This window comes from Mus pahari, chromosome 2 (assembly GCF_900095145.1).
Source record: "Mus pahari chromosome 2, PAHARI_EIJ_v1.1, whole genome shotgun sequence".
NCBI lineage: Eukaryota > Metazoa > Chordata > Mammalia > Rodentia > Muridae > Mus > Mus pahari.
In genome coordinates, this window is record NC_034591.1 from 146,416,092 (window position 1) to 146,441,869 (window position 25,778).

The 25,778-nt window shown below is 43.2% G+C and overlaps 1 protein-coding gene and 1 non-coding gene across 3 annotated transcripts in view; both read right to left on the bottom strand.

Moving 5' to 3' along the window:
* Positions 1 to 3,255: 3,255 nt before the first annotated feature.
* Ybx3 (Y-box binding protein 3) overlaps positions 3,256 to 25,778 on the bottom strand; it is a 23,256-nt gene continuing 733 nt past the window's right edge. Inside the window, exons 2-10 of one of the 2 annotated variants that reach the window (XM_021189975.1) lie at positions 22,534 to 22,597; positions 21,531 to 21,564; positions 18,923 to 19,012; positions 17,431 to 17,553; positions 14,055 to 14,261; positions 8,422 to 8,513; positions 6,561 to 6,732; positions 5,967 to 6,065; positions 3,256 to 3,812 (exon numbers count right to left, since the gene is read on the bottom strand). In XM_021189975.1, the coding sequence (XP_021045634.1) occupies positions 6,000 to 6,065; positions 6,561 to 6,732; positions 8,422 to 8,513; positions 14,055 to 14,261; positions 17,431 to 17,553; positions 18,923 to 19,012; positions 21,531 to 21,564; positions 22,534 to 22,597 (848 nt within the window). In that variant the 3' untranslated portion in view covers positions 3,256 to 3,812; positions 5,967 to 5,999. The remainder of the gene's footprint in view (positions 3,813 to 5,966; positions 6,066 to 6,560; positions 6,733 to 8,421; positions 8,514 to 14,054; positions 14,262 to 17,430; positions 17,554 to 18,922; positions 19,013 to 21,530; positions 21,565 to 22,533; positions 22,598 to 25,778) is intronic. The other variant, XM_021189976.1, reaches the window with a different exon arrangement.
* Positions 18,338 to 18,471, bottom strand: LOC115063466. The gene has a single exon (XR_003843341.1). It is a non-coding gene; the product is annotated as a small nucleolar RNA SNORA70 (small nucleolar RNA).

The following is a 25,778-nucleotide window of genomic DNA, read 5'->3' on the forward strand; positions in this document are numbered from 1 at the left end:
GGGTGGGGAAAGGCGCTGGATGCCGGGGGACAACTCCCAGGCGAACACCCCTCCTCGGGCGGGGACAGGTGCCGGTGCCGGGTCAGCCTGGGGACTCTAAAGTATATATTCTTAAACTATGTATATTTAAACTATGTATTCTTTTCCATTTATATGAAGACAAACCTGTATTTTTACTGCCATCATTCCTGAGATGAGTACACCATGCCAGCAAAGTTTTGAAGAAAAATGAATAGCTTTACAATAAAGGTGATATTTTAACAATCAAAAACCCCAACAATCTGAAGTATGCCTACATTCCTAGTACTTGGGAGGTTAATATAGGAAGATCAAGCATTCAAGGCTAGCTGGGCATAGTGGGACATGCCTTTAATCCCAGCACTGGGAGACAGAAGAAGGCAGATATCTGGTTTGAGGCCAGTCTGGTCTACATAGACAGTTACACAATAGAAAGACCCTTTCTTAACTCCCCTTTAAAAAAAGAGAACTCAGCCTGGCAGAGAGTGGCTCATGCCTGTAATCCCAGCACTTGGGAGGTAGAGGCAGGCAGATTTCTGAGTTCGAGGCCAGCCTGGTCTACAGAGTGAGTTCCAGGACAGCAAGGACTGCACAGAGAGAGAGAGATGGAGGGAGGGAGGGAGGGAGGGAGGGATTAACCTTGGCTATAACAAGCCTGAGATCAGGCTGACTACATGAGACCTGTTCAAAACAAGCAAACCCCACCACCTCTTAGTAACAAAACCAACCAATGAATAAGTGAACAAATAAATAAAAACATTTACTAATATTCATACTCCCAAGTAATGTTTAATCTAGGTACCTCACAGTCAAAGATACACTTGTATTTAAGAGTCACAACTTCCCAATAGTCACATCCGTAAAAAGTGTTAGAACTAATAGAAAAAAACAAAAAACAAACCACAGGTCTAACACTCTGACATTACTAGTTGCTACTTGTTGGAAATGATACAAATGATTCCAAGTTGTGCATGGTACCAGCAAAGCAAATATTTCATCTAAAAAGGAAACTTAACCAGAAAAGGACTCTGCAGAGGCAAGTTCGACCAGAGAACAAAGGGCCAGAAAATTTCAATGTCAAGAAAATGTTGCTGGGAGGTGGTGGCACAGGCCTTTAATCCCAGCCCTTGGGAAGCAGAGGCAGGTGGATTTCGGAGTTCGAGGCCAGCCTGGTCTACAGAGTGAGTTCCAGGACAGCCAGGGCTATACAGAGAAACCTTGTCTCGAAAAAACAAAACAAAAACCAAAAAACAAAAACAAAAACAAAAACAGAAACAAAAAAAAGAAAGAAAATGTCTTCAAGTATTCTTTGTCATTTTAAGTACACATTACTTCTGATTTCGGGGATGCTTGCCATAAAGGACCTGGCACTGTGGTGTCATGGCTTAAATACACACTTTTTCTAAGTAGAAGCAACATTAGAAGTAGCTGCTACAAACCTTCACTTACAGTGATGCACAGGGATACGTTACAGGATCACAACTGCCTGTAAATGCGTTTCCTGGGGCTCCAACTCCCTCTTCTGGCCTTCACAACTACATGTGTGTGCACACACACCTAATAAATGTTTTAACAAAACCTGGGGATTTTTTTTTTTTTTAAACTCAGGAAGTGGCACCTAGACTGGTGTCAGTCTTTTAAAAGCTGAGTAGTAATTCTTTGACAAATTTATTCAGATTATAATAATTTATTTCCTTATGGGGTCTTTAAGAATGTCTTCATCCTCTGGCTGGCATATATACATCCACCTCTCCCTTTTGAGACACTTTCTATGAATTCAGTCTTAATTATTTTTTTAGATTTATGGTACGCATACACGCATTTTGCCTGCATATGTATCTGCATACCACGTGAACAGAGGCCAGATGAGTGTGTCAGATCCCCTGGGACTGGAGTTACAGATAATTGTAATCTGCTATGTATGTGCAGGGAGACATTATCTCCTTCCACACCACTGTTTTGGACCAAACTACCTACTTGGATATGTAGAACATGGTTCCCAGGATCTTACTCCCATCCTGAGGACTAGAAAAGACAGAGGTGAACAGTGGAGTTCAGTGTGGGGAACTGTGTAGAAACTCTTGTATTTAACCCATTATGGCTACCACCTCTAAACCTGCTAAAACAGGTATGTGGACGAAACAAAGAACTTGTCTTGATGTCATGAACTGGACCGTGTTATCCATTACTCAGCTCATGGGAAACATGAATCAGAGACACTTCTAGTCTACATTCCCACCAATACCACAGCTGTGTGGACATGCTGGACATTTATCTTTTTATACCCTTGTTTTCATAAAACACACTAATTGATTTTCCCCTTTCCTGGCTCCTGTTCAAGCTCTGCCCCTGTTGCTGCTTCTATCCCCTATCTCTTACTGGCACTGTGACCTACCTGGATCCACCTTAATTCCATGACTCACCCCATTTGAAGCACTGGGCAAAGTAATGATCCACATGAGTGCACATCAAGGGAGAGCTTTCATTATGAAAATTAGATATATCCCCAAATGGAAAACATTCAGAGGGGACCTTTCCTTATCCCCATCACCCAAACAATCTAAATGCAGCCTCAGAACTATTTACAGGGCATTTAACTTCTCTGAGGGCAACCTAAGGTTTGACAAGACAGGGGGCTGAGGCACTGTTCCACTTTAGTGAAGGCTACGGGCATGCAGGGATTATGGTTCAAGGTGTTCAGACACATCTTGGCATGAATGGCCAGAGACCGAGTGTGTACACGAGACACAGCAGTTTGGTCTCAAAACCTCAGGCATAAAATTAAGAGCAGTTCATAAGTCCACAAATAATCAACAGTAGATCTGAAACTCTTCACCTCACGGCCATCCTGCTGTTGCTCTGATGACCAGCCTAGAAATTCAGCCAGTAAGACTTCATGGCTACCAGAAATAAATTTATCTCTGGGTTGCACATTTCAAAGATACCCACCCAGTTCCTATGATCTCAAACTCACAACAAAACAAACAAAACACTAACTCATCTGTGCCTGGCTTAGCATTTAACAGGGCTGGGGAGATGGTGAAAAGCCCGGGCTGCTCTTCTAAAGGACTCTGCTGCTTCCCAGGGCTCATGGCAGCTCGCAGCCGCCTGTGACTTTCCAGCACCCTCTTTGGGCCCCTAAGTGCACCAAGCACTCATGTGGTACACCAACATCCACATGAGAAGAAGTGGAGGGAGGAAGAGGAGAAAAGAGAAATACACACTAGTTACACATCCTTTCCTTTGAAGGTAAAAATTTTATTTTTGAGGAACTTGTTACTGCACATTTCAGAGAGAGCTATGTGAGAAAGCAAAAATGTTCTCCCCTCATCCTAGGAATAAATAAGGGCATAAAATTTCTTCTTAAATCATGACACTTGGAAGTTTAGCACCAGCATCCAAAATGAANAACAAAGGAAAAAGAGCATTTACTATATATTTCAGATTTCTTTGGTTGGGGCAATCCCCATGTGGTATTAATATTTCTTCTTTTAATTCATATTACCAAAACAGTAAAAACCAGGAAAAAAATATAAAGCACTAGGTTGCTCAAACTGGGGAGGCTGCTCTCCTGCNCCGCGCTTGTGCAGGTTCCCGGGATACAGCTTGATGGACACTTGCTGGCTCGTTCCCTTTCTAGTTGTTAGTTTCGTAGAGAATAGCAGTAAACATTCTAATGTCCAATTCTTGGTTAGTCTTCCATTTTATTGCTTAGATGTTTCTTTGGTGTTGGTAAGGTCGTGGGTGTGCTTTTTTTGCCTTGTTTTTGAATGGTCATTAATTCTTTAGGTCACCTGGAAGAAATTAAAATCAAATTTTAAGAGTGATACACAATGACCAAAAGTTAGGACAAACAGGCAAAAATTATTTCCATACAATTCAAAATTATTTACAAGGCTCTAAAAATTAGGTATGTCTTACATAGGCATAATGAGATGAAAATTCTTACTTTTTAATGAAATACTTCTACAAAATAGAAGAATCAGTATATAATTAGTATATAAAAAGTCTTGCATGATGATGAACACTGTAACCCAGAGTTGTAAAAGGTAGAAACAGGGGACTGTTGGGGCTTGCTGGCTATTAGCCTAACCCTACACACAGCTGAGTGGGTTAATGTAGGTCCTGAAGGAGGACTATTCAGTCTGCCTAGAGAAACAAGGAATGCTGCTTCCACCCAGTACAGCAGTGCGCCCTAATGGACAGCCAACTCCAACCCACAGCACTGCACAGGAAGGCTCATTATAAACCCCAAACTGCACTTTAAAAAAATGGCATGGACAGAGTAGGTTTTATAACTAAAGCGAAAAAGAAATACATAAAAGGGTATAGGAGGGTGATAGGTAAAATCCTGGGAATGAACCAGGTGCTCAAGCACAGGCCTGGAATTTCAACATTCAAGCCCAAGTTCAAGACTACAGCTAGTTGTTGGCCACCTGGAGCCTATAGAATGAGCCCTCCATCTGTCTGCCCTGAGCCCACCTAAACTCAAAATCACATATGGAATAAAGCTGTGAGCCTAACCCTCTGGCAGCTGCATCTCCTTAGCTAAACTTCAGTATACACAGATAAAACTGACAGCATCTTTAGCTCTTCTCCATTCCGCATTTGAATACCGCAGTTTCGTCAAGCACTCGTATGACAGTGCTAGTCACTAGTTTGCTCTCCTGACAGTGGGCATATCAATGCTACAGAAAATGCACTGCTCAACCTCTAATCCCCAAGCAGGCCAGAGCGTCAGAGGCCTCAATAGATCTCATACCAAATTGCATGGCCACAAAACAAGTAACACTGATTTGAAAGAAGGGCAAAGAAAAACCATTTACATTTATGCTGCAGTTAACACTTCCCTGGAATTTAAAACCAGGCTCTGGTCAGGAAGTTTTAAATTAACAAACAGAGTCTAGTATGGTGGTGTCTGCTTGCAAGCCCAGCACTAACGTGGATCACTGAGTCAGACGGCCTGGAATACATAGACTGTCTTTTTGTCTGTTCTTTGTGACAGAGCCTCTTTGTGTAGCTCTGGCTGTCCTGAAACTTGTTATGTAGACTAGGCTAGCCTTGAACTCACAAAGATCCAACTGCCTCTGCCTCCTAAGTGCCAGAAGGTGTCTGCAACCACTCCTGGCTCTTCAAAGATTGTCTTAAATCAATGACACTGACTAAGTAGGTGACAGAACAGCACTGGTTTTCCCAAGTGTCCTTGCTGTGGAAATGGATTGGTAAGTGCCTGCCACACAAAAATGAGGACAAGTAAGATTCCAAACACTCACAGGAGGCTGGAGGCAACCCTAGTGTCCCATGGAAGATAAAGAGGTTCCCGAGAGCTTGCTGGCCAGCCAGTCTAGCCACTGGGCTCAGTGAGACCCTGTCTCGGCAAGTAACATGGCAAAGAACAAGAGGGGAACAACAACCACCTCTGCTCGACACAAACACAAAAGCCGAGTGACAAGCCTGGCTTGTGGCACAAGTCTGTGAACCCAAGCACTTGGGAACCACCAGCAAACACATGCAGAAAAAAACAGGCATAGGTTGGGACAGCCAGCTCAGTGGGTTAGGAGCGGGTGCTGCTCCTGCAGAGGACTTTCTTTAGTTTCCAGTACCAACACTAGGTGGTTCCTAAGTGCCTGTTTCAGCTGTAGAGGATCTGCTACTCTTCAGGACTCAGTGGGAACTGCCACTCACACACACACACACATATCCCCACAGAGACAGACACATATACACTAAGTATTTTTTTTTTAAATTGTCTAAATAAATAGATAAAACTGGGCCAGCAAGTTGGCTCAGTGAGTAAATGTGCTACTTCCTATCCAATATATGGGTCAATCCAAAATATACCAAACATCCAACCATACCCTGCTCCCACCCCCACCCCCAACCTCCCAGGTGCAACAGAGACCACTGCAGGCGCAGTGTGCTGCTGAGAGAACAGGAACGAGGCTCACCCTGCTGGTGGTTAAGGTGCCTGGGAGCCAGGGTCACTCGGCACTGCTCTGTTCGGTGGCTGGAGCGGGGTTCTCAGTCGGTGCTTCACCTGCCTTGGTCTGAAACACAGCAAAGCCACAAGCAAACTCCTTCAGAGGACTGTGTAGCGTTTAAGGCTCAAAGGCCTCAAAAGTTCATTTTCTTGCCTAGGAAGAAAACTAACAATGCAGGTTTTGCCTTCTATGTATGGGTCAGAGCCTAAGTGGCTTCTACCTGCCCAATAAATACCTTTCCACCTAGAGTCCACAGCATGCCACGGCTGTGTTACTCTGTCCTTGTTCACCGGCAGGTTCTCTGCTATTAACTGCTGTCCTTCATACTAAGCTCCGGATCCCTGCTAGTCTAATTCCTCCAGAGACTGTTTAACAAGCTCAAGTCACTCAGCTCATGTTACAGGAAGAAAATACTGTCTACAGATGAAGCCTAAGTAAGCAGTGTTGTGCTTGATTAAATGTTCAGTTTCATATGGGGAAAGACCATCCTTAGGGCTTTAAAAAAGACAGCATAACTCCTCAGGGTGATCTGTGTGTATCCCTCCTGCCTGCTAGCTTTACCTCTTTGCCATCTTGTGAAACAGCGTTGAGGGGACGGGAACGGCGCCTATAGTTGTAGGGGCGTCGGAATCCACGGCGGGCAGACGGCTGGTTTGGGCCATTAGCCGCTTGCTGGTTTTCTTTATCTTCAGCCTCTCCAATAGCAGGGGCAGGTCGTGGGCGAGCAGGTCCCCTAGAACAGGGAACAGAAGTTACATAAGAGAGCTACATGTGGGAGGTGGGAGGTGGGATGTGTGGGTTGAAGGGTGGGGTGGGCAGGAGTACTCAAGGGCTTGAGGTTTGTCTACTATTGAGTCAAATGATTACTTGCTCAATCACCCACAGATCAAACACCAGCACAGGCAATGCAGATGGAATGATGTTTTGGTGAAACCCGTATTTCTCCATTCTTTTGCTCTTTTGCTTGTTTACATATTTGTAGTAAACAAACAATACAGTAAAATACGTAGAGTCCTAGCAGGCACTGTGATAGGCACCGAGGGAAATGGACAAAGAAGCATAGCCCAGGCTGTTGCCTGCACACAAGACGATCTGGCAGAAACCAATATTCTTACTGAGACTCCTTAGCAAGGAAGGAGTCATTAACCACTACTGCAAACTGGAAGCAACCGTGTAAAGAAGGCTGCAGCACACATTCTTTCCCAGTCTGCTTTGTTTTTGCTTTAATAAACCCTTATTGATAATCAGCTAGTCTGTTTAACCGATAGAACACATGCAAATGTTCCGAAGGCTGAAGGCAGGAATAGTTCTCTGGTACCAGTGTTTTAGACAGGGAGGGACAACATGGAAGACACAACATCCCGGAAGTCCCATTTGTTCTCCTCACCTCGAGGGTGACATGGGACTGACAAAAGCCTCCATTATGAAGCTTCCACAGGGTGACGGCTCTTGGGCAAGAGCACCTGTACCCCGAACACATGGCAGGAGGCCTGGTTTCTATCCTGGGAATCCATGAGAGGTGCGTGTTCTGACCCCCCCACATACATGCTGAGGCACACACAAGGAAGAAGCCTAACAAAACCACCACCCAAAGGATCTCAGGGAGTCTAGCCCAAATGAGGAATAGCAAGAGACAAAGCACTTTAAAATGCCCCACCCTTCACTGATCATAATGGCAGTGATACTGACACCCACGGTATACAGTAGTAAGCAGAGACCACTTATTCATGTAAATGTCTTACCACAGAATAACTCCACCCCTGTCCCTTTATTTGAGACAGGTCTCACTGTTTAGCCCTGGCTGGCATAAAATTCAGAGATTCACCTGCCCCTGCCTCCAGCTTTGATGACTTTTCAAAATGTCCAAGGTATAGACCTAATGGCCATAGCAGAGGCCAGAAACATGGCAAAGGACACAGAGCTACTAAACGCTTGGATTCTCCACAGGCTATGTGTTCTACAGTCAGCTTTCCACAGCCCCAGGAGACTACCATGATGATTTAAAACGTTTAGGATTTCAACTTACATTTTTGACACAATAAGTTGCCCATCAATTAATGCTTATTTTGTTTAGTTTAGTAAAAATTAGGCATTAAATCAGCTATATCAAACATCTATAATTCCAGACTTGGGAGGCCAAGAGCTGAGGCAAAAAGTTCAAATTAGAGGCCAGCCAAGGGTACCTAATAAATATGAAGCAAGACTTGGCTACACGGTAAGACCCTGTGTCAAAACAAACAAAATAAAAAGACCAGCCACAGATAAAGAGAGAACAGTATTCTGGCTGTAACGAAAATATCTCAGTGTGAGTGAAGCCCTGGGCTACTCCCCACTACAAACAATCTGGCTCATGACCAAAGCAACCATATCTTCCAGTAACAAACATGGCCATGTAACAGACCCACAGTGCCCTCTTCCATACCTGCGGAACCTTGGGCGGTAAGTCGGATTCCGATGAACCTGGAGCTGTGCTCCCTCGGGGACTCCATCCTTCATCTCTCCAATCTCACCAGCCTAAAGGGCAATGACAGCTGGAAATGAGCCAGGACACAGGGCAAGAAGGGTCAAAGCACACAGTCCTGTGCAGGAGACTGGCTTTAAAAAGCAAATCTGAGGCAAGAGCTTTGTTACCACCCTGAAGCTCCAGTAAATGAGCCTGCTACTCATTGGCTATTTTTACAAATGACAGGAAAAGAAATGAAAACACATTCCTACCACAACAGCCTTACCCCTTCCTTAGCACAGGGGACCTAGCTTTTCACACATTAAAATCTGACCCTTTCAATGCTGAAGAGACTATCTGAAGGGCTTGGGCCTTATTTTTAGGGCTCAGCCCACACTGCTCTCACCTATTATGTGAGAAGAACTAGTTCCCAGCACCAAAAGCAGACAAAATAATATTTATATTAAGAGGAAGTATTGTATTTCTGAGCAATTGGGCATGTTCAAGTGCTTTAAAGTCAGATGCACTCACCCCCTAAGGTACATAGGTTTCAATGTTCATGTTACCCATAGCTAGAAGCAGTTGAGGGAGGTGTCAGCCTGGCAGGAATAAGGACTGGCTTCAACCCAGTCCTGACAAAGCTTAAGCATACCTTTACCTATAGCTCTTCCTTTGAAGCTTTTCATCCACTTATGATAAGTTTAGCATTTAAAGGTATGCTTTTGGAGGGAGGGGAGTTGTTAAGACAAAGTATTACAACAGAGCGGTGGCTAGCCTCTACTGTGTTGTCCTTCTATCTCAGTCTACCAAGGGTTAGAATTATACACATGCGTAGCTACCACCCCCAGCTTAAAAATTCCTAGGCTGGGCTGGAGAGATGGCTCAGCTGGTTAACAGCACTGATTGTTCCTGAGGTCCTGAGTTCAATTCCCAGCAACTACATGGTGGCTCACAACCACCTATAATGGGATCTGATGCCCTCTTCTGGTGTGTCTGAAGAAAGCTATACTGCACTCACATACATAAAAATAAATAAATATATCTTTAAAAAAAATCCTAGGTTGGATATATAGGCCTCTAAGACTGGTGGCCTGAATTTGTAACCAGGGACCCACATGATGAGGAGAGCCTCGGTTAGCAAAGAGCTTGCCTTGCAGTTGGAGGACTTGAATTTGGATCCCTACCACTCATGTAAAGAGCCACACATGCATCTGCAGTCCCAAAATTGGGAGGCAGAGGTGGGCATATCCCTGGAGCTCACTGACTAACCAGTTTCAATCAGAGATCCTGTCTCAAAAATAAGAGGGGCCAGAGAGAAGGTTCAGGTTAAGAGCACTGGTTGTTCTTCCAGAGCACCTGAGTTCAATTTCCAGCACCCACATAGTAGCTGGCAATCACATCTAACTCCAGCTTTAATGGATCTAAAGTCCTGTTCTGGTTTCCAAAGGTACGAGGAACCATGCATATAGAATAGTCATATGTTCAGGCAAAAAAAAAAAAAAAATCCTCCCTACGCCACTACTGCAACATACACACAAAATAGCAATAGAAATAATAACAATAACAACAACAAGAATAGAGATAAGAGGTAGATACCTGCCATGGCCCTGAGACACAAACGCACATACATTCACTCACAAAACAACCACCTACCCCTGCCTAGCATGGGGGAGCAAGCCTGTAACCCCAGCCCTCAGAAGACTGAGGCAGGAAGAGAACCAGGAGTCCAAGCTCAATCTAGGCTACATAATGAGATCCTGTCTCAACAAACAAACAAAAACAAAAACAACAAAAAACCCATCTGCTTGCTTTACCTCTTCAAGAAAGAGGGAACATGAGCACTTCCAGCATCAACCAGTATGCCCACCAGCTTCCTTATAATTCATTTTTTTACCCTGAGTGAGGGAAGGCATCACACCCACATCCGAACTTGTCTGTTTTCAACAAACGGAGCAAACTAACCCCATTTACCTCTCTATTCTATCACTGATTAAGGCATGTAAGCCTCTTGAAACCACAGCCATCGCCTTTATTTTATAACAACCACAAATGAAGTACCCCTCACTCCTCATTTGGCATTATGGTTTTACTATGTGTCAATGTCCCTTAGAGCAACAAGGCCTCCTCAGAATCCTGTATTTAAGATTATTTATCTTTCTCATCGTTCTTGGCTATCAGATCTAAGCACCTAAATTTGGGATACTTTACACTTAATTCATGTACCTGATAAGAAAGCCACAAAGTAGAATAATCTATTTTTCTTACCCTGTGAAGCGGTATCATAACACTGCTGACATACACCAGTCTATTCCTCAAATGTTTAGTATATGCGTGTATTTATTTCCGCCTGTATGGACTCTTGGGCTTCGATTTTATTCAGTGAGCCTTAATCTGTTACTTTCATTGCTGGCTAATAGGAACTCTATAGGTTTATAGACTCTTGACAATTCTCCAACAATCTTTACTCTTTAGAGTACGTCCTGCCTTTGTGGCACAGACTGTACTAGTATTTTCTCTGACCCAGCTCAGAAAACAAATATTTCTAGAAATGGGCTTCTTTCCACCAAAGAATTGCACCCAGAAACAAGTAACTCAAGATGAACCATGCTCAGCACTGCTAGGGTATCCCTGCTTTGGGGTCTTAAAGTATATACATACTCACAGAAAATACACATACATACAATCCAACATGTTCCATGTATATGCCTCCCTTGATTTGCTTCATCTAACAGCTTTGGTAGTTACACTCTTCATTTGTTAAATAAGGGGCAAAAGTGAGGCCAGAGGCAACTCAGCACCAAAAAAAAAAAAAAAAGGAATCATTTGAATCCTTTACAGATACACTGGCTACAGAAAACAGAATGGCAAACTTAAACTTGTCCTCACTGAACTCTGTCGTCTAAGAAACCAGACAACCACCTCCTTGATTTCTGATTGTCCCCTACAGCCTGGTCATCAAGAGTCGATAACTTCGTGATGCTTGTTCTTGGATCCTACTCCCACGCTGGCTTCATCATTTACAGCAAGACCTTACTGAGCTTTAGCAGCAATGGCTTGCTTTCTCCACGATTCTCACCTTATTCCCTCCCTACCCCACACTCACCATCCCAACCAAATTACATCTATGCTTAACGTCCTGATCATACCACCACCATATCAAAGATAGGCAGAAAAGTCACTGATGCAATCTTTATGTGGTAATAGATGTGTGTGTTTCTTTGGTTTTGGCTTTCTTTCCTTCTTTTTGGTTTTTCAAAACAGGATTTTTTTGTGTAGCCCTGGCTGTCTTGGACCTCACTCTGATGACGATGCTGGCTGGCCTACAACTCGGAAGCTGGGATTAATGGTGTGGAACAGCTTGCCTGGGTTTATAATGTGTCTTGTATGTGTCAGTTTGGTAGTATGGGTATATAAATACAGCAGCAGTACACCTGGAGGAGAGAGAGGACAACCCGAGGTGTGGGTCCTTGCATCCCACAATGTTTGAAACAAGGCCTTCTGTTGTTGGCTTCTGTAGAGGTCAGACTAATTCTCCTGCAAGCTTTTGTGGTTTCTCCTGTGTCTTTCTCCAATCTTGCTATAGGAGGGAGCTGGCACTACATATGCACACTGCTATGCACAGCTTCACACGGTTCCTGGGGATATGAGCTCAGGTCTAATGCTTGCATGGCAAATGCTTTTAAAACCATTGCCAAAGTCATCAAAGTTGCTAATTGTTAAAAACACACTCAAATCTATCTGTAAGAAAAACAACAAAAAATATGGAAGCAACATTGCTTAGTTCATAGGCTAAAGACAAAATTAGGACTGATTTCAAACACCTGCCCCTGGTAATAAAGTGATGCTTCCTTCTCTCAGCAATTACTCTCTGAAGCTTAGGGGCTCTATCTTTCAAATACACATAACCATCATTCTCAAGAATGGGGACCACTGGCTACTGATTGTTTGTATGTATGTATGTATGTATGTATGTATGTATGTATGTATGTATGTATATCTCCATGTCCTTCGGCATTATACAACCACTGGTCTAATTGCTGCATGGTATTATTTCCCATGTTGTCCCACAATGGTTCATAAAATTTCACTCTGCAGTAGGAGTCAAAGCCTTTTCCATCTGAACTTAATAGTTTGTAACTACCCTTGAGATTAACCTTCACTTTTTAAAAAAAAAAAAAAAATTAGTTTACAACACAATGTCCTAGAAGATGCCTAGTTACATGCAGAAGTTTTTGATTTGAGCTGTTGATTTGGCTTCAGGAGACTTAGTAACTGTATCAATAGTGCAGTAGTGCTCTTGAAAGACTCCAATGGAAAAGTTGCTGCAGCCATATAACATGGGTTCTGTTTCCAAGATGGAACAGCTCTGGTTGGTTGTGTTCCCAACACCACATGGAGTTATTTATATGTTGCCAAGAGTAAACATGCTGCTGGGGGGAGGGGGGGAGGTATCAGCATTAAGTCACATGATGCTCTATGACACCAAGAAATTATTTTGCCTCCTATCTTTAGTGTTAACTATACTCTTGGTTTCAGGAAGTGTGCCTTATATGCCAAATAGTAGGAATAGCCCGGAAGCTGCTGCTACAGAGCGGCAACCCAGCTGCGTGCTCTTGCTTTCCTTTCCTAGAAGCCTCAGACGCTGCCCTGAAGATGCCTACTCTGCTCCATGTACCCCGCGTCTCCATACATCTGACACTCCTTGTTATTTTTAGCACATTTGTCAGGGGCAGCTGTTGAAGAGTTAGAAGGGAAAAACAACAAGCCGTGTAGAAACAACAGCCATGCATGATGGGAGTGGGAGGGGTGTAGCAGAGAGATTGAACAGAATGTTCAGTCCAAACATTTGGGGGGGGGGGTGAGGGGTGGTGGAGCCCAAGGACACTAAGGAAGGAGCTGTAGCTGGTGGTGAATGAGGACCCGCTCTCAGCTTCCCAGGCTCCCTGGGAATTGAAACACTTGTGTAAAGCTTACTAATGTATTCCCAAAAGCTCTACCTGTTTCCAACACTCAAAAATCTCCATTCTGTTAGTGTACCAGAAAACAGCTCTCTCATCCCATTTGGTAAGTTACATTTTCCACTGCACGTTGTGCCCTACCCTCATGCTTAATACAGCATTCTAGTAAAGGCATTCCATGCCTCTACTTAACAGGCAAACTTCATCTCTCCAAAACCTGATTTTCTCAAAAAGTGAAAGAAACAGGATTAAAATCTAGGCCCTTTTTTGAAATAAGAGTCCAGGTTCTTAGAAATATCATTTGTCTCAGTATGTAGCAGAAGCTAGCCCTGAACTCCTCCTGCTCAGCATGCATCATCATGCCTGGCTTGTTTTCCTTACACATCTACAAACTAGACTCGATACCCATTGTCCCGTGATATGCATGGCTCATGATGTCCTTTTTTTTTTTTTAAATGATGTACTTCTAAACACGTTTTACAAGTGCTCTAAACAGGCAGAGTGGGCCTTGCCTCAGCTTTGGTATCACGGGAAGATGCAAGCGATAAGCAATGTGTTACTTCCGATAGCTGGAGTTGAAGGAGGAGGAGGAGGAGGAGGAGGCAGAGAAGGACGAAGGGTGAGGACTGCTGAGGAGTTTCAGGTGCATTTTACCTGCATTCTGTTGGGATGGGGAAAGACCCGTGAGCGACGGTCAAAGGTCTGTCCCACGTGGTAAGGCGGGAAACGCCGCTGCCGGTATGGAGGGCGATACTGGGGGCGGCGCAGCTGATTCCTGGCCCCAGAGAACTGCCCATCTGCGGCAGGGGGCTCAAATCCTTCACTGCTGCCGCTCCCTTCCTCCTCCTCCTCCCCAGCGTACTAGCGAAGCAAAGAAACATAGTTTCAGAAGAAGTTACAGCGAGGCAAGAACCAAAGAATACCACTTAGGATGAGCTATCACCAGGAAAAACCCCAACTCCCAGAGCAGTGACCTTTCATTGTGAAGACACAACACTGTGCAGACACAACAGCACTTAGCAAAGAAAATCAAATGATTGACTGGGATAAACTACATGGAGATTAAAGTAGATCTACGCAGATATCATACCGAGCAGCAGGAAAGCAAGAGCAAATCAATCTATTACCAAATCTAAGGATACTGAATTAGATAGAACAGCAGTGTTACACTGTTTGGCTCCTTTCAATGTGTCTCCCAAATTTACCCAGTGGGGAAAGTCAAGAACTATCAAGAAAAAAAAACAGAAAACAAAAAAACAAACAAACAAAAAAATCTTATGGTGTCACCAGTAGATTTGCCCTAGGCGGTAAGCTACCCAGGGCAGTTGGCTCTCTGGAAGCCTTCCCAGGCTACAAAGGCAAAGCACTATCACAATTCCACTAAGATGCTCATCTCTCACCAGCATATGGTAGATCTTCTAGTTTAGAATGGCAGGCAATCTCTCAAAAGACCAAGCACAAAGCAGGCAGAATAATCAGACTGTCTTCTATTAAACCATGCATTACGGGCACGAAATGGCGTAGTGCAATGCCCGTCTTCTCTCCCAACGTGCACAGGACTTTCAATTGAAATGTGTTATCAGTATTGAGTTATTTTAAATTAAGTAAATTTTAATTTCTAATATAATAGTAATATCATACCATTAATGATGTTGAGATCCTTAACACTATCTAAGCCTAAAGGTAGGTTCAAAATCAAACAGCGAGGGCTAAGATTTACCGCATACTTCCATTCTATGTAGAAATAAGGTTTAATTGTATTTTAATAGCAGGACATCCTAATACTATTTCTAAAATATAGAACTCATTTTTCCCTTTTATTTTAAAAACTAAACAAACATCCCTAAAGAATTTACTAACTCAAATCTCACTTTAAAGAATATGAAGTGACAAAGTCTTTCAAGAAAACACCCGTAATTTTTTTTTTAACTGAATTGAAAACTAGTAAGCTAGTTATCAGTCTCTCTTAGAGGATGGGTTATTTAAGCTTCAGAGCCTCCACACCAAGCCCACATGCCCAACTACTAAACTGCCCACAGAACTGGTTTGGTCTAACTTCACAAACCAATAACACACTGTTCTGAGGGACTGGACTTAACTCAAGGGCCCATCCGTGTTAGGCAGGCTTGCTGCCACTGAGCCAGAGCCCAGCCCTTTTACTTTTCATTTGGAGACAGGGTCCTAAGTTACTCAAGCTGGCCTTGAACTCACTCTGTAGCCCAAACAGGGCTTGCACTTGCGATCCTCCTGCCTCAGCCTCCCGAGTAGCTGGGATTACAGACCTGCGCCACCAGGCCTAGCTCATTCTACTCTTTATAAAACCTGTATGAATAAATGATTCACAGTTATGTAAAGATATATTTTGCATAAAAATATTCACCACATAAATTTCTGAAGGCATTATCTCTAAGTTCATACACCTACATCTTTCATATAGACCTCTATGAAACAATCACAACAGCTCCACCCTACTCCACCATACTCAAGTTAGTACAGTGGAAGACTGCCACATAGATCAACTTCACTTCTTTTCCAGCTCTTGGAGGGGAAAATGTTCAGGAAAAGTTTTTATTAAAGATTTTTTACCACTTTTACTTCTGAATTGACCTAGGCATTAAACTGATCATACATAGCTAGAGATCTGTAATGTGAATGAACTGAGTCAAAGCAAACTGCCCATCCCTACTCCTGCCACTCAAGGATTAAGTGGAATACATGTGTGTACTCATCTGTGTGTACATACATGAGGAGGCTAGAAGTTGACATTGGGTATTGTTGAGACAGGGTCTCTCACTGAACATGGAGCTCATGGACTCACCTAGGATAGCGGGATGAGCTACCAGCATCTACTTGTCTCTCTCTGTCCCAGTGCTTGCAATTACCAATATGTGTGTGCTAGACTCAGGTCTTCATATTTGTATAGCAGGGACTGTATTGACTGAGCCTTTTCCCCAGCCCTCATCAATTGTTAATAAAACATAGAGAAAAAAAATAAACAGATGAAATATAAGGAATGCAACAAAATCAACACGGGACAGGAGCGGGTGGCGATCTGAAAGCAGAAGCACACAGAAGATGTATATGCATCAAAATAGTGCCAAGTCAGTTTCATCTGTGTATTTTTTCCTTTGTAGCTCTAGATGGCCTGGAACTCAAGAGATCTGCCTGTTTCACCCTTCCAAGTACTATGATTAAAAACAGGAGCCACCATAACTAGCTCATCTGAAGACATATTGTTCTTTTGAGATTTTCTTCTGAGTTTTTCTTTGTGTGACACTTTTCTATTGTGATCTGTTGAGCCTGTGGCGCTGGCACCAGATTCCTCGTATATATTTAAAAATATATATCATTATAGTACCACACCATCTTAATGAAAATCTAGCAAGGTCCTTATGACCACAAATGGGTTCATTATGTTTACCTTGAGAATATTCCTTTAACCTCAATCTAAGAATGTTCCAGCCAGATTCACTTCACCTGAAGCTGCTTCACCTGGACTAATCCAAATACCTAAAGATCTATAAGTCCTTAACTGCGGTGTGTCACTCCACACATCTGAGGCAGGCAAGCAGCATGAGTCCTAAGATAGCCCCACTCTTTCTTGCCAGACAAATGCAGACTTTCTTAGAGGCCAGCTGTCTCAGCATCAAGGCAAGAAACAGGCTGCATAGCTGTGATGGGAACCCCAATCGTGTGCCGGTAAATACCACAAAACGAGGATCTGGCCAAAGGAAGACAAAGCCTTTGGACAACTTGGCACCTTTGTTAAATCTGGTTACGAGATAAGTGAATGTCTGTTACTTGCAGCCAACTCTATCCTAAATGACACAACTTCTGACTGGCAAGTTTCCAACGGGACCTGTAGCTATGAATAAATTCTGGGCACTAACACTTTCCTTTCAAAAAAGGATCATGTGCCGTATGTCTAGAATATGGCACTTTCAAATACGGTATTTATCTGTTCCTAAGTTCATTCAGTTTTAAATATGGGAACATTTGCAATCAATGATTAGGGACACAGAGAACATACATTACGGGGAGGTCCACGGCGCCTGCCATAGTAGCCGCGTCTGTATCGGCGCCGGTCAGCAGCATAGCGACTACCTTCTACAGGAACTCCATCTGGGCCAGTCACATTTGCTGCTTCAGCACCCTGAGGAAGAAAACAAAAGTCTCCAAATTTAAAAGAATCCAAGCAACCTCCTTCCAGGAGCAGTAAGCTGCAGAGTTAAGAACCCCCATTGTGATGTTAGGGTCCCTGACCTCTACAATTACATACCTCTCTAGCTTGAGAAACCCCACATACCCCCTTGTCTGATCAGTCAAGTTCATCAAACATGAATGAAATAATACAAGATACTTCAATGGAAGAGAGACAAAATACTATGAAACGTTAGCACACGCTGAAACCTGTGGTACCCCGACGTACTACTGGAATCCTGAGTGGTTAGCTCCAGCTGCTCTAACCATCTGAGTTACTGCTTAGCTTGGCAGAAATAAGGTAAGAAAAAGCCCTTGATATAGGACTAGTCTCCACATTGGCCTCCTTTAGGCCTTCCTGTTATACTGTTGACATTGACTTTTTCTTTTTCTCTAAGAATTAGGGGATGAAGCTGAGAATTCAAGCATGCTATGAGCAGCAAGCATCCTAACACAGAGCTATATCCCAGCTACATCACCAAATTCACCTGCAACAAATTTGGATTTTAAAAAGCCCTACTTCTTTGAGATATGATATTCTAGAGACCAGGGAAATGTGAGCCTGGCCTGTCTGCAACTTTACTCATGTCTTCTTTCCTATGCAGCTAGGTGTAGAAGTACATCATGATCTGGCCAGAGTGAATCCTAGCTATCAAAACCCCGGTGCTTCCCAAAGTCATCCTGCATACCTGTCTGGAGCCTACATCTGGACAGTGTGAGATTAGAGACAAGGAAAGTTTTATCTCCTGGGTCCCTTAGAGCAACCTATACAAGAAACAGGCAGCATACACTACCCAGGAGGTTGCTGTATGCAGCCATTGCACACCAGGATCCACCAGGAGAGAAAGCTGGTCGGCTTAATTGACTGCAGTCAAACCTTTCTGGCCTCACCGTGTGAGGGATACACTTTTGAGACAGAATGTTACCGTGTAGCATAGACTGGCCTCAAACTTGCAACATTCTTACTCCTTCTTCACCCTTTCTAGTGCGGGGATCTCATACCACCATGCCTAGTTTATGTGGTATTAGGGACTGAACCATGGGTTTCATGAATAAGAAGCAAGCACTCTAATTGAGTTACATGTCTGGACCAAGACAGTATGAGATTTTGGAGAAACCAGGCTTTATTCCAGAGTTCATTACACAGCAAACTAAAATATATAGCATACTGAACATTTATAAAGGCACCCAGTAAAAATATTTCTGCTTCTACTTCCTCCTATCACAAAAAATTTAAATACTATTATTTCAGAGGCTGAATGGCCACATATTATACAATAAAACTATGTGCAGACACACTCTTACATTACAAAGTTTCTCACCTTTTCTCCTTCAACTACATCAAACTCTACAGTTTCTCCATCCCCCACACTGCGCAGATACTTGCGTGGATTATTTTTCTTGATGGCAGTCTGCCAAAGAAACAGAAAATTCCACTGGAGATGTATTCCAATACTGAAATGTGTTCATCAATTTCATGTTAGCCAGAATAATATCTGTATTTTACTTAAAAACGAACAAATTCCCCCATTCTTTCATTAACCTGCATTTCTAAACACTCTTACACTACAGTGTACACTTCTTTCCTGATTTGTGGGATGCTTCAAACTGTATCCAAATTGGTAGTAGACAGATGCAGTCACTCAATCAAGACATTGAATCAGACTGTTACATCAAGCCAAGAGGCTCCTGAGATTTTGTCTCTGGCTCCTTCCAAAGGGCAAAAATGCCTGCATGAGATCTTATATAAACATGGACATGGTTTGGTTACAGAAGCTTATACATGGTGGATGGCATGTTGGAGTGATGGCTCAGTAGTTATGAGCACACACTGCTCTTGCAAAGGACTTGAGTTGGGTTCCCATATACACATTATGTAGACACCTGCCTATAACTCAAGAGGATCTAATATCCTCTTCTGCTCTTCACCAGCACTGCACGTATTTGCATATAACCGCCCCCTACACACACACATAAATAAAAAGGAATTAAAATGTTAGTGTGGCTGGATATAGTGTTATGTGCCTGCAACGCTAGCATTTGGGAGGTGGATCAGGAGTTTAACCCTAGATTCTTTCTCAAAATTATAGAAAGATGGCTTAGGGGCTCATGTTTGGAATTATCAGCACTTGATGAAGCAGAATTATTATGATCTTGAGGCCAACCTGGGCAATAAAACATTCAAGACCAGTGTACACAAAGTTAAACCTTGTCTCACAAAAATAAATGAACACATTAAACAGTGATAAAAAAAAAAAAAACAATAACTGGTAACATAATAAACCAGATTCATTTCAGGATTGATGGCACACAAGTGTAATTTGACCTTTAAGGTATTCTACTTTATGGAAGAGGAAACATGAGATGGTGACTTACGTGAGATCACAAAACTTAGAGCAAGTAGAAGATTTGTATCCTTACACTATGGGAATTTTCAGCATTTTACACCTCACACCCTCACACACCAGCATTAGAGAACTCAAGAACCACTCTACTTAAGGCATCTGCACCTCGATCATCTGCTTAAGAAAAGGCTCTTTCTCTTTTTCAAATAAAGGGAGAGAGGAAGCCTCAATAAATTTCCATTTCCCTGGCTGGCAGCTCTAAATGGTTAAAGGGCTGGAGAGTTTCTATGGAACTAGGTCAACCTTATTTTATAAAGCGATTAGACATGTGTAATCCAGCCTTCCTCTACTCTGAGTAGGAGGGAGAAAAGGGGGGGGGGTGAGCCAATAGGGCAGAGACCTCACCCACTCCACAAGGAGGCAGCTCAGGAAAGGATGTATGCAGGCACAGCATGAGCATTTAGCCATTCCAAAAAACAGCCCCTCCCTGCCGGCTCATTCCCTTTTTCCTGTTAAACTGGGCAGGCCTCAACACACTGAAGTGACTCACTATACAGCCTCATGGGGCTGGAATTGGGTCATTAGCTCACAGGCGAGGAGGCTGGCCACCAGCATGGAAAGCCCTTTCTCCCAGCAGTCACTGAACAGGGTGCTTCTCCCAAAGGTCATTAGCCTCCACATGGTAAGAGCAACACTTCCTTTACAGACTGCTAGGGCTCTAAGTCATCATATCTCAACAAATCCACTCCAATCATCTAGGTACAACAGAAACCTAACCCACAGAGCAGACCTAGGAAGGATGGAAAATACAGCTAGAGAGGTTTTTAGACGTGGCTATCTCCAACCGCCAAACTGCAGCCCACCACACACATGGCAGCTGGACAGGTCCATGGCCAATGCCACAATTTCTGGCAAGATTCTTAAAGTGGCAGGCCTCTCTTTCAGACCGAATATAAAAAAGGAACATCAAGAACAGGTGTGACTTCTCTTAACCTACTTTATAAAGCAAACAATCTAGGACAATAATAAAGAACGTCTGAGGACTGAGACACACGAAACAGAGGTCGGTCTGCAATACCCATCTTTTTCAAACAGAAGAAAACTGTCCTTGGACTTGGACATGTACTAGATATGTCTCCACCAACAGGAGGGAAAATTGTCTAAGAAATGGAAGCTTTCTCGTGTCTGAGGCCTACACATATCTAGTCCTCTTCTGGGTGCTGTTCACAAATCAAAGAAGTTTTAGCCAACAGCTCAGGCAAAAAGCCAGGCTGGTTCTGGCCAAGCACCAAGGAGAACCACACCATTAGGCCAGTGCTGACATGGAAGCAGATTTCCCCCCCTTTTTTCCCCTTTGCTAACGACTCACAGGCTTTAAAAACCAGAAAATAATTTAACTGAAAATGACTTCATTCAAACTTGAAAACAACCCAAATGTGTGAAAACAGTTTATATAGTGGGACAGGAAGGCTTATCTGCCACTCTAAATAATGTTGAACTAGCTCTCATTCTCAAATGAGTTCAGGACACTACAATCATTTACAGGACTCACACAGTCAATGTATACTGCTAGAATCCCTCTTACCTGGTGTACAAACACATCTTCTTTGGTGTCATTTCTGTTGGGAGGCAGAGAAAAAGAAAAAAAAAAGAAAAAGAAAAACTCACAATTAAAGGGTCTGAACATTCAGAGACACTTCAAAGAACAAAGACGCTATGAATAAAGACCAAGGCCTAAAGAGAAAAAAGCCACCTTTTAAATAGTTTGTCCTTTCAAAACAGATGCCAAGAATCAGTTCCCATAACCCTCATCTTTCCCAGATGCCCCTTCCCCGCTCCAGAGTGCAATGTGACGGTACAAGCATTGGACTCCACACACACACAGGAACACCCATTTGCTCTTATGTCTTTCTCAATCACATGCTGTGTAATCAGAGCCCTAAATTTTCCTCCAAGCCTAAGCAAGACAGTCAAAAGGACAGGGCACAGCTGTGAACTAGGCTCTCCTTACACTGAAACTTAAAACAGCCTTCCCACCACCCCACCCCAACCTCCACACAACCCAGACATATCGGAAACTGGAGGAATTGGTTTTAAAAAGCAAGAAAACAGAAAAACATCAACACCCTGTAAAATACATCTCTGTGTCTCCAAGCGACCTGTGGTTACATGAATTCCGAAATGGTCGCAAGTCACCATGGCTTAAACACTAGTTTCCTCACAGGACTTAGAGCAGACCAGAGCAGGGCTCACAGCCCAGCTCAGTTATTCTCTAGTTTGTGACCTTAAGGAAAAGTTGCTTAACCAGGTTCTTTTTTCTCCATCTGTGAAAGTACGGACATGGACTATCTAAAGTTTTTTTCGTTTCTGACTGTAGTTCTAATCTCTGTCGTGAACACTAGAGTATATGAATGTTCTAGGAATGCATATTAATATTTAATGACCAAAAGCTTAGAAATAAAACTATTTAGCATGCTTAGGAATCTCAAAATTTATACAACCCATTAATACAACCCATTAATAAAGTGGAACAATGGATTTGTAACTGCTGTTGCTACAAAGTAAGTACAAGACATGCAGACACGTACCGATTTATAAATCCATATCCATTTCTGACGTTGAACCATTTGACAGTGCCAAGGACTTTGGTGGCTAAAAGGCGGGATTAAGCAGATATGTTAGTACCTGACCTACAAAGAGCTAAATCTTTCACTTAGGCCCCGGTATCATTACACAAAGCCTAAACACCCTTGAGTAAACCATTAATGGCTTAATTCTAAAAAAAAAAAAAAAAAAATTTAAAAAAGTGGAATTGTGATAAAGAGAAGATTATTTCAAGCCTGAGCTTTTCTTTTGTTCAGACTTTTTACCAAGAACTCAAGGGATGGCCATGTGCCTGGACAATTCTGCAGTAATTAGAACTGAGAAAGGTAGTTGAGAAAAACATGCTGGTAAAGATTCAATTCCAAGAGAGAGGCAGCTGCATATGCCTATAAATCCAGCACTTTGGCGGTGAAAGCAGGAAGAAGTCTGAAGCCAGCTTGGGCTAAAAACAAAAAAGCTCCAGAAAGTTCCCAGGGCTGGGGACTTGACTCAGTTGGTAGAGCACCTCACATTCATTCAAGAGGCAACAGGTGTATGCCTCAAAACAAACGCAAACCAACAACTAGAAACACATAAACACATTCCAGCTATTCAGCCAGACATTGCCAATGTGCAAAGGAAGAGCCACAGAGAAAGAACAGGGAAGCTGGGCCATCTTATCAATTCTAGTACTTTAAAATATCAGGCAAACTTTAATGAGCAACACAGTAATCAACCTACAAAGATATAAAGTAACTATCATCAGGTGGCCAAATGAGGGCTGGTCAGAAGTCCAGAGTAATAACAGAACTGATGCTGTCTCACCCCAGTTCTGTACAGGACAACAGACCCTTTTCACACCAAGGGGTTAACCTGCTGCTGTCTTCAGCAGCTGAGAAGGAAATTGGCATTTGCTAGAGTTGATTGACTACTATTTTCTATCTTCTGTCATGGGTAATTTCTCTACAGTGCCTCACTTGAAAATTCATTAAGAAAACGAATCTAAATTTTATAGATTCCAAACATGACTGCTGGGACCATTGGTGAATGTCAAATTTAGTATCTCCAGGAAATGGATAGGCCTAAACCAAGGAAATGCATGAGACAGTCGTCAACACTCAGTGAAATAGAAAACCCAGCAGGACTACACTTTGAAGGGAAAAGCTAAGTAAGGAATGGACAAGCCAGGTCTATTGCCTCTGAGTGAGAAGATGCTGTGGTTCTGAGTGGCACAAGGATGGGTTTGCACCAACATCTTAGCTTTCTTTGATGAGCTCCTGAGCCTTAAAGCCAATCTAATGTGAGCTACAGAGGAAATGAGAAAAAAACAAACTGATGTTTCAGATGTCAACACAGGGAAGTTCCGGTTGGATCAACAGTATGGCCTCTACATCAGGATTTACATGAGAGGATTTTGTTTCTTTCAAAAAACTCTGAATATACACAGATATATAAAGATACACACGTGGAGGCTCTGAAAGAAGCGGATACAAACACCAAGCCCAAGGTGGTGGTGCACACCTGTAATCCTGCGCCTTGGGAGGTTGAGGCAGGATGACAAAAAGTTAAAGGTTATCCTAGGCTATAAGGTGAGTGAGGCCAAGGCCAGTATGGGGTACTTCATGTGACCAATCTTAAAAAAAAAAAAATAAAAGTGCAAAACCAAAACAGATACACAAAGAGGGGAAAGTCAATGATAACAGCAGAAGGGGGAAGATGGGCAAGATTCTCAAGTCTGTTTTCACATGGTTGAAGGTGTTTCTATCCTTCTCCAAGTTATTTTTAAAAATACTAACTGTACAAATATCTATGATCAGACAAATTCATTCACACTTTTAATACTATATTCAAGTACACAAGAAGGTGTTGGTTGGTAAAATAAGCTTACCCAGTTCTTTTTACTTGGATAAACTTGTTTACTTTAAAGGACTACACGGTATAAACCAAAGTTAAAGCCCCTTTGCAAAGACCAGAATGAGAGTGTCCAAGACGTCCATTTCAGTCAGTCCTGAGTCCAGAACATTTTGGGTATCCGTGTGTCTGCCTGGCACAGAAGATGGCAGACCACATAGGACAAAGACAAACAGTGCTCAAAGTGTCAGGTGAAGGCCTGCCCTTCATTTTCAGAGTCTGGACTTCTGAGTTGGCAGGAAGAAAGACATCAGCCTCATCACCAGGTATCTGGCAGAAACGGAACTAAACTGCTGGGGATTGCGGAAATTAACCTTCATTTATCGCCCTACCCTCCCCCCCACACCCCCAATCTCCAAAGATATTATCTAATTTCTTATCTCAAAAGTGCAAGGATCAAGTAAAAACCTGTAGGATTCCATCTGCCCTAAGTAAGGTATCATTAAGAACCTGCTTCGGCTAGCAACACAGGGTTATTTCTATCTTTCATTTTGTGTGGAAATGGTCCAAGGAGCATCTGGTAGAAAGTGCCACAATGCAACACCCACAAGACCTTTAAGGAACTTTTTAGTGAGGGTGGGGGAAAAAAATTGGCAGGAACCAAGTTTTTAAAGCCTTGGGAAAACAACAACCAGAGGGTTGCCTGGGGGGGGCGGGGGGGGACACGGAGACCGAATGGTGTTCTATTTCTTCCACAATATTCCTTCAGCTTTCTTGCTAGAATGGGGAGGAAGCTCAGAGCAGGCGAGCCCAATCGGCCCCACCCAGAAACAGTGAACATTTCTGAAGCATCCTACACCATCTGTTAACTTTCCTGTTTCGGATAGCGAACCACTTGCGCACGCACACACCCTCCGGGGAGCTTATCCACCACCCACCTGCTAGGCAAGCTTGTGGAAGGCCTCACTCACACCGGGCGTTCCTTAAGGAAGATGAAGGCACGCAAATGTGCGACAAAACACAACAGCTACAGTGGTAAAACCTCTGCCCCACGCTCCCCCCGCGAAATCTCCAGTCCCCACCTTCCCTTTCCCTCCAGTTACAAGTCGTAAGTGTTTTGGACACTCGTCCTACTCCACTTCCGACTAAGTTTTTCCCTGTCGTCACACCACGTGTGTTCCCACGGTGCGGGAGAGGGGAATGTGCAGCAATTGGAAGGTACTGGAAGGCTCTTTGCATCTGTGGGCACAGTAAAGGGAGGAGAGTGCCCGCCCCAAGTTTCCCGGGGCGTTGCAACATCCCTGTGCCGGCATGTGGCCCGCAGGAGCATGGCGGCTGTCCCAAGCCCACGAGGGAAGGGCGTCGGAGACAGACACCTAACCCTTCCAGGCCAAGGGGG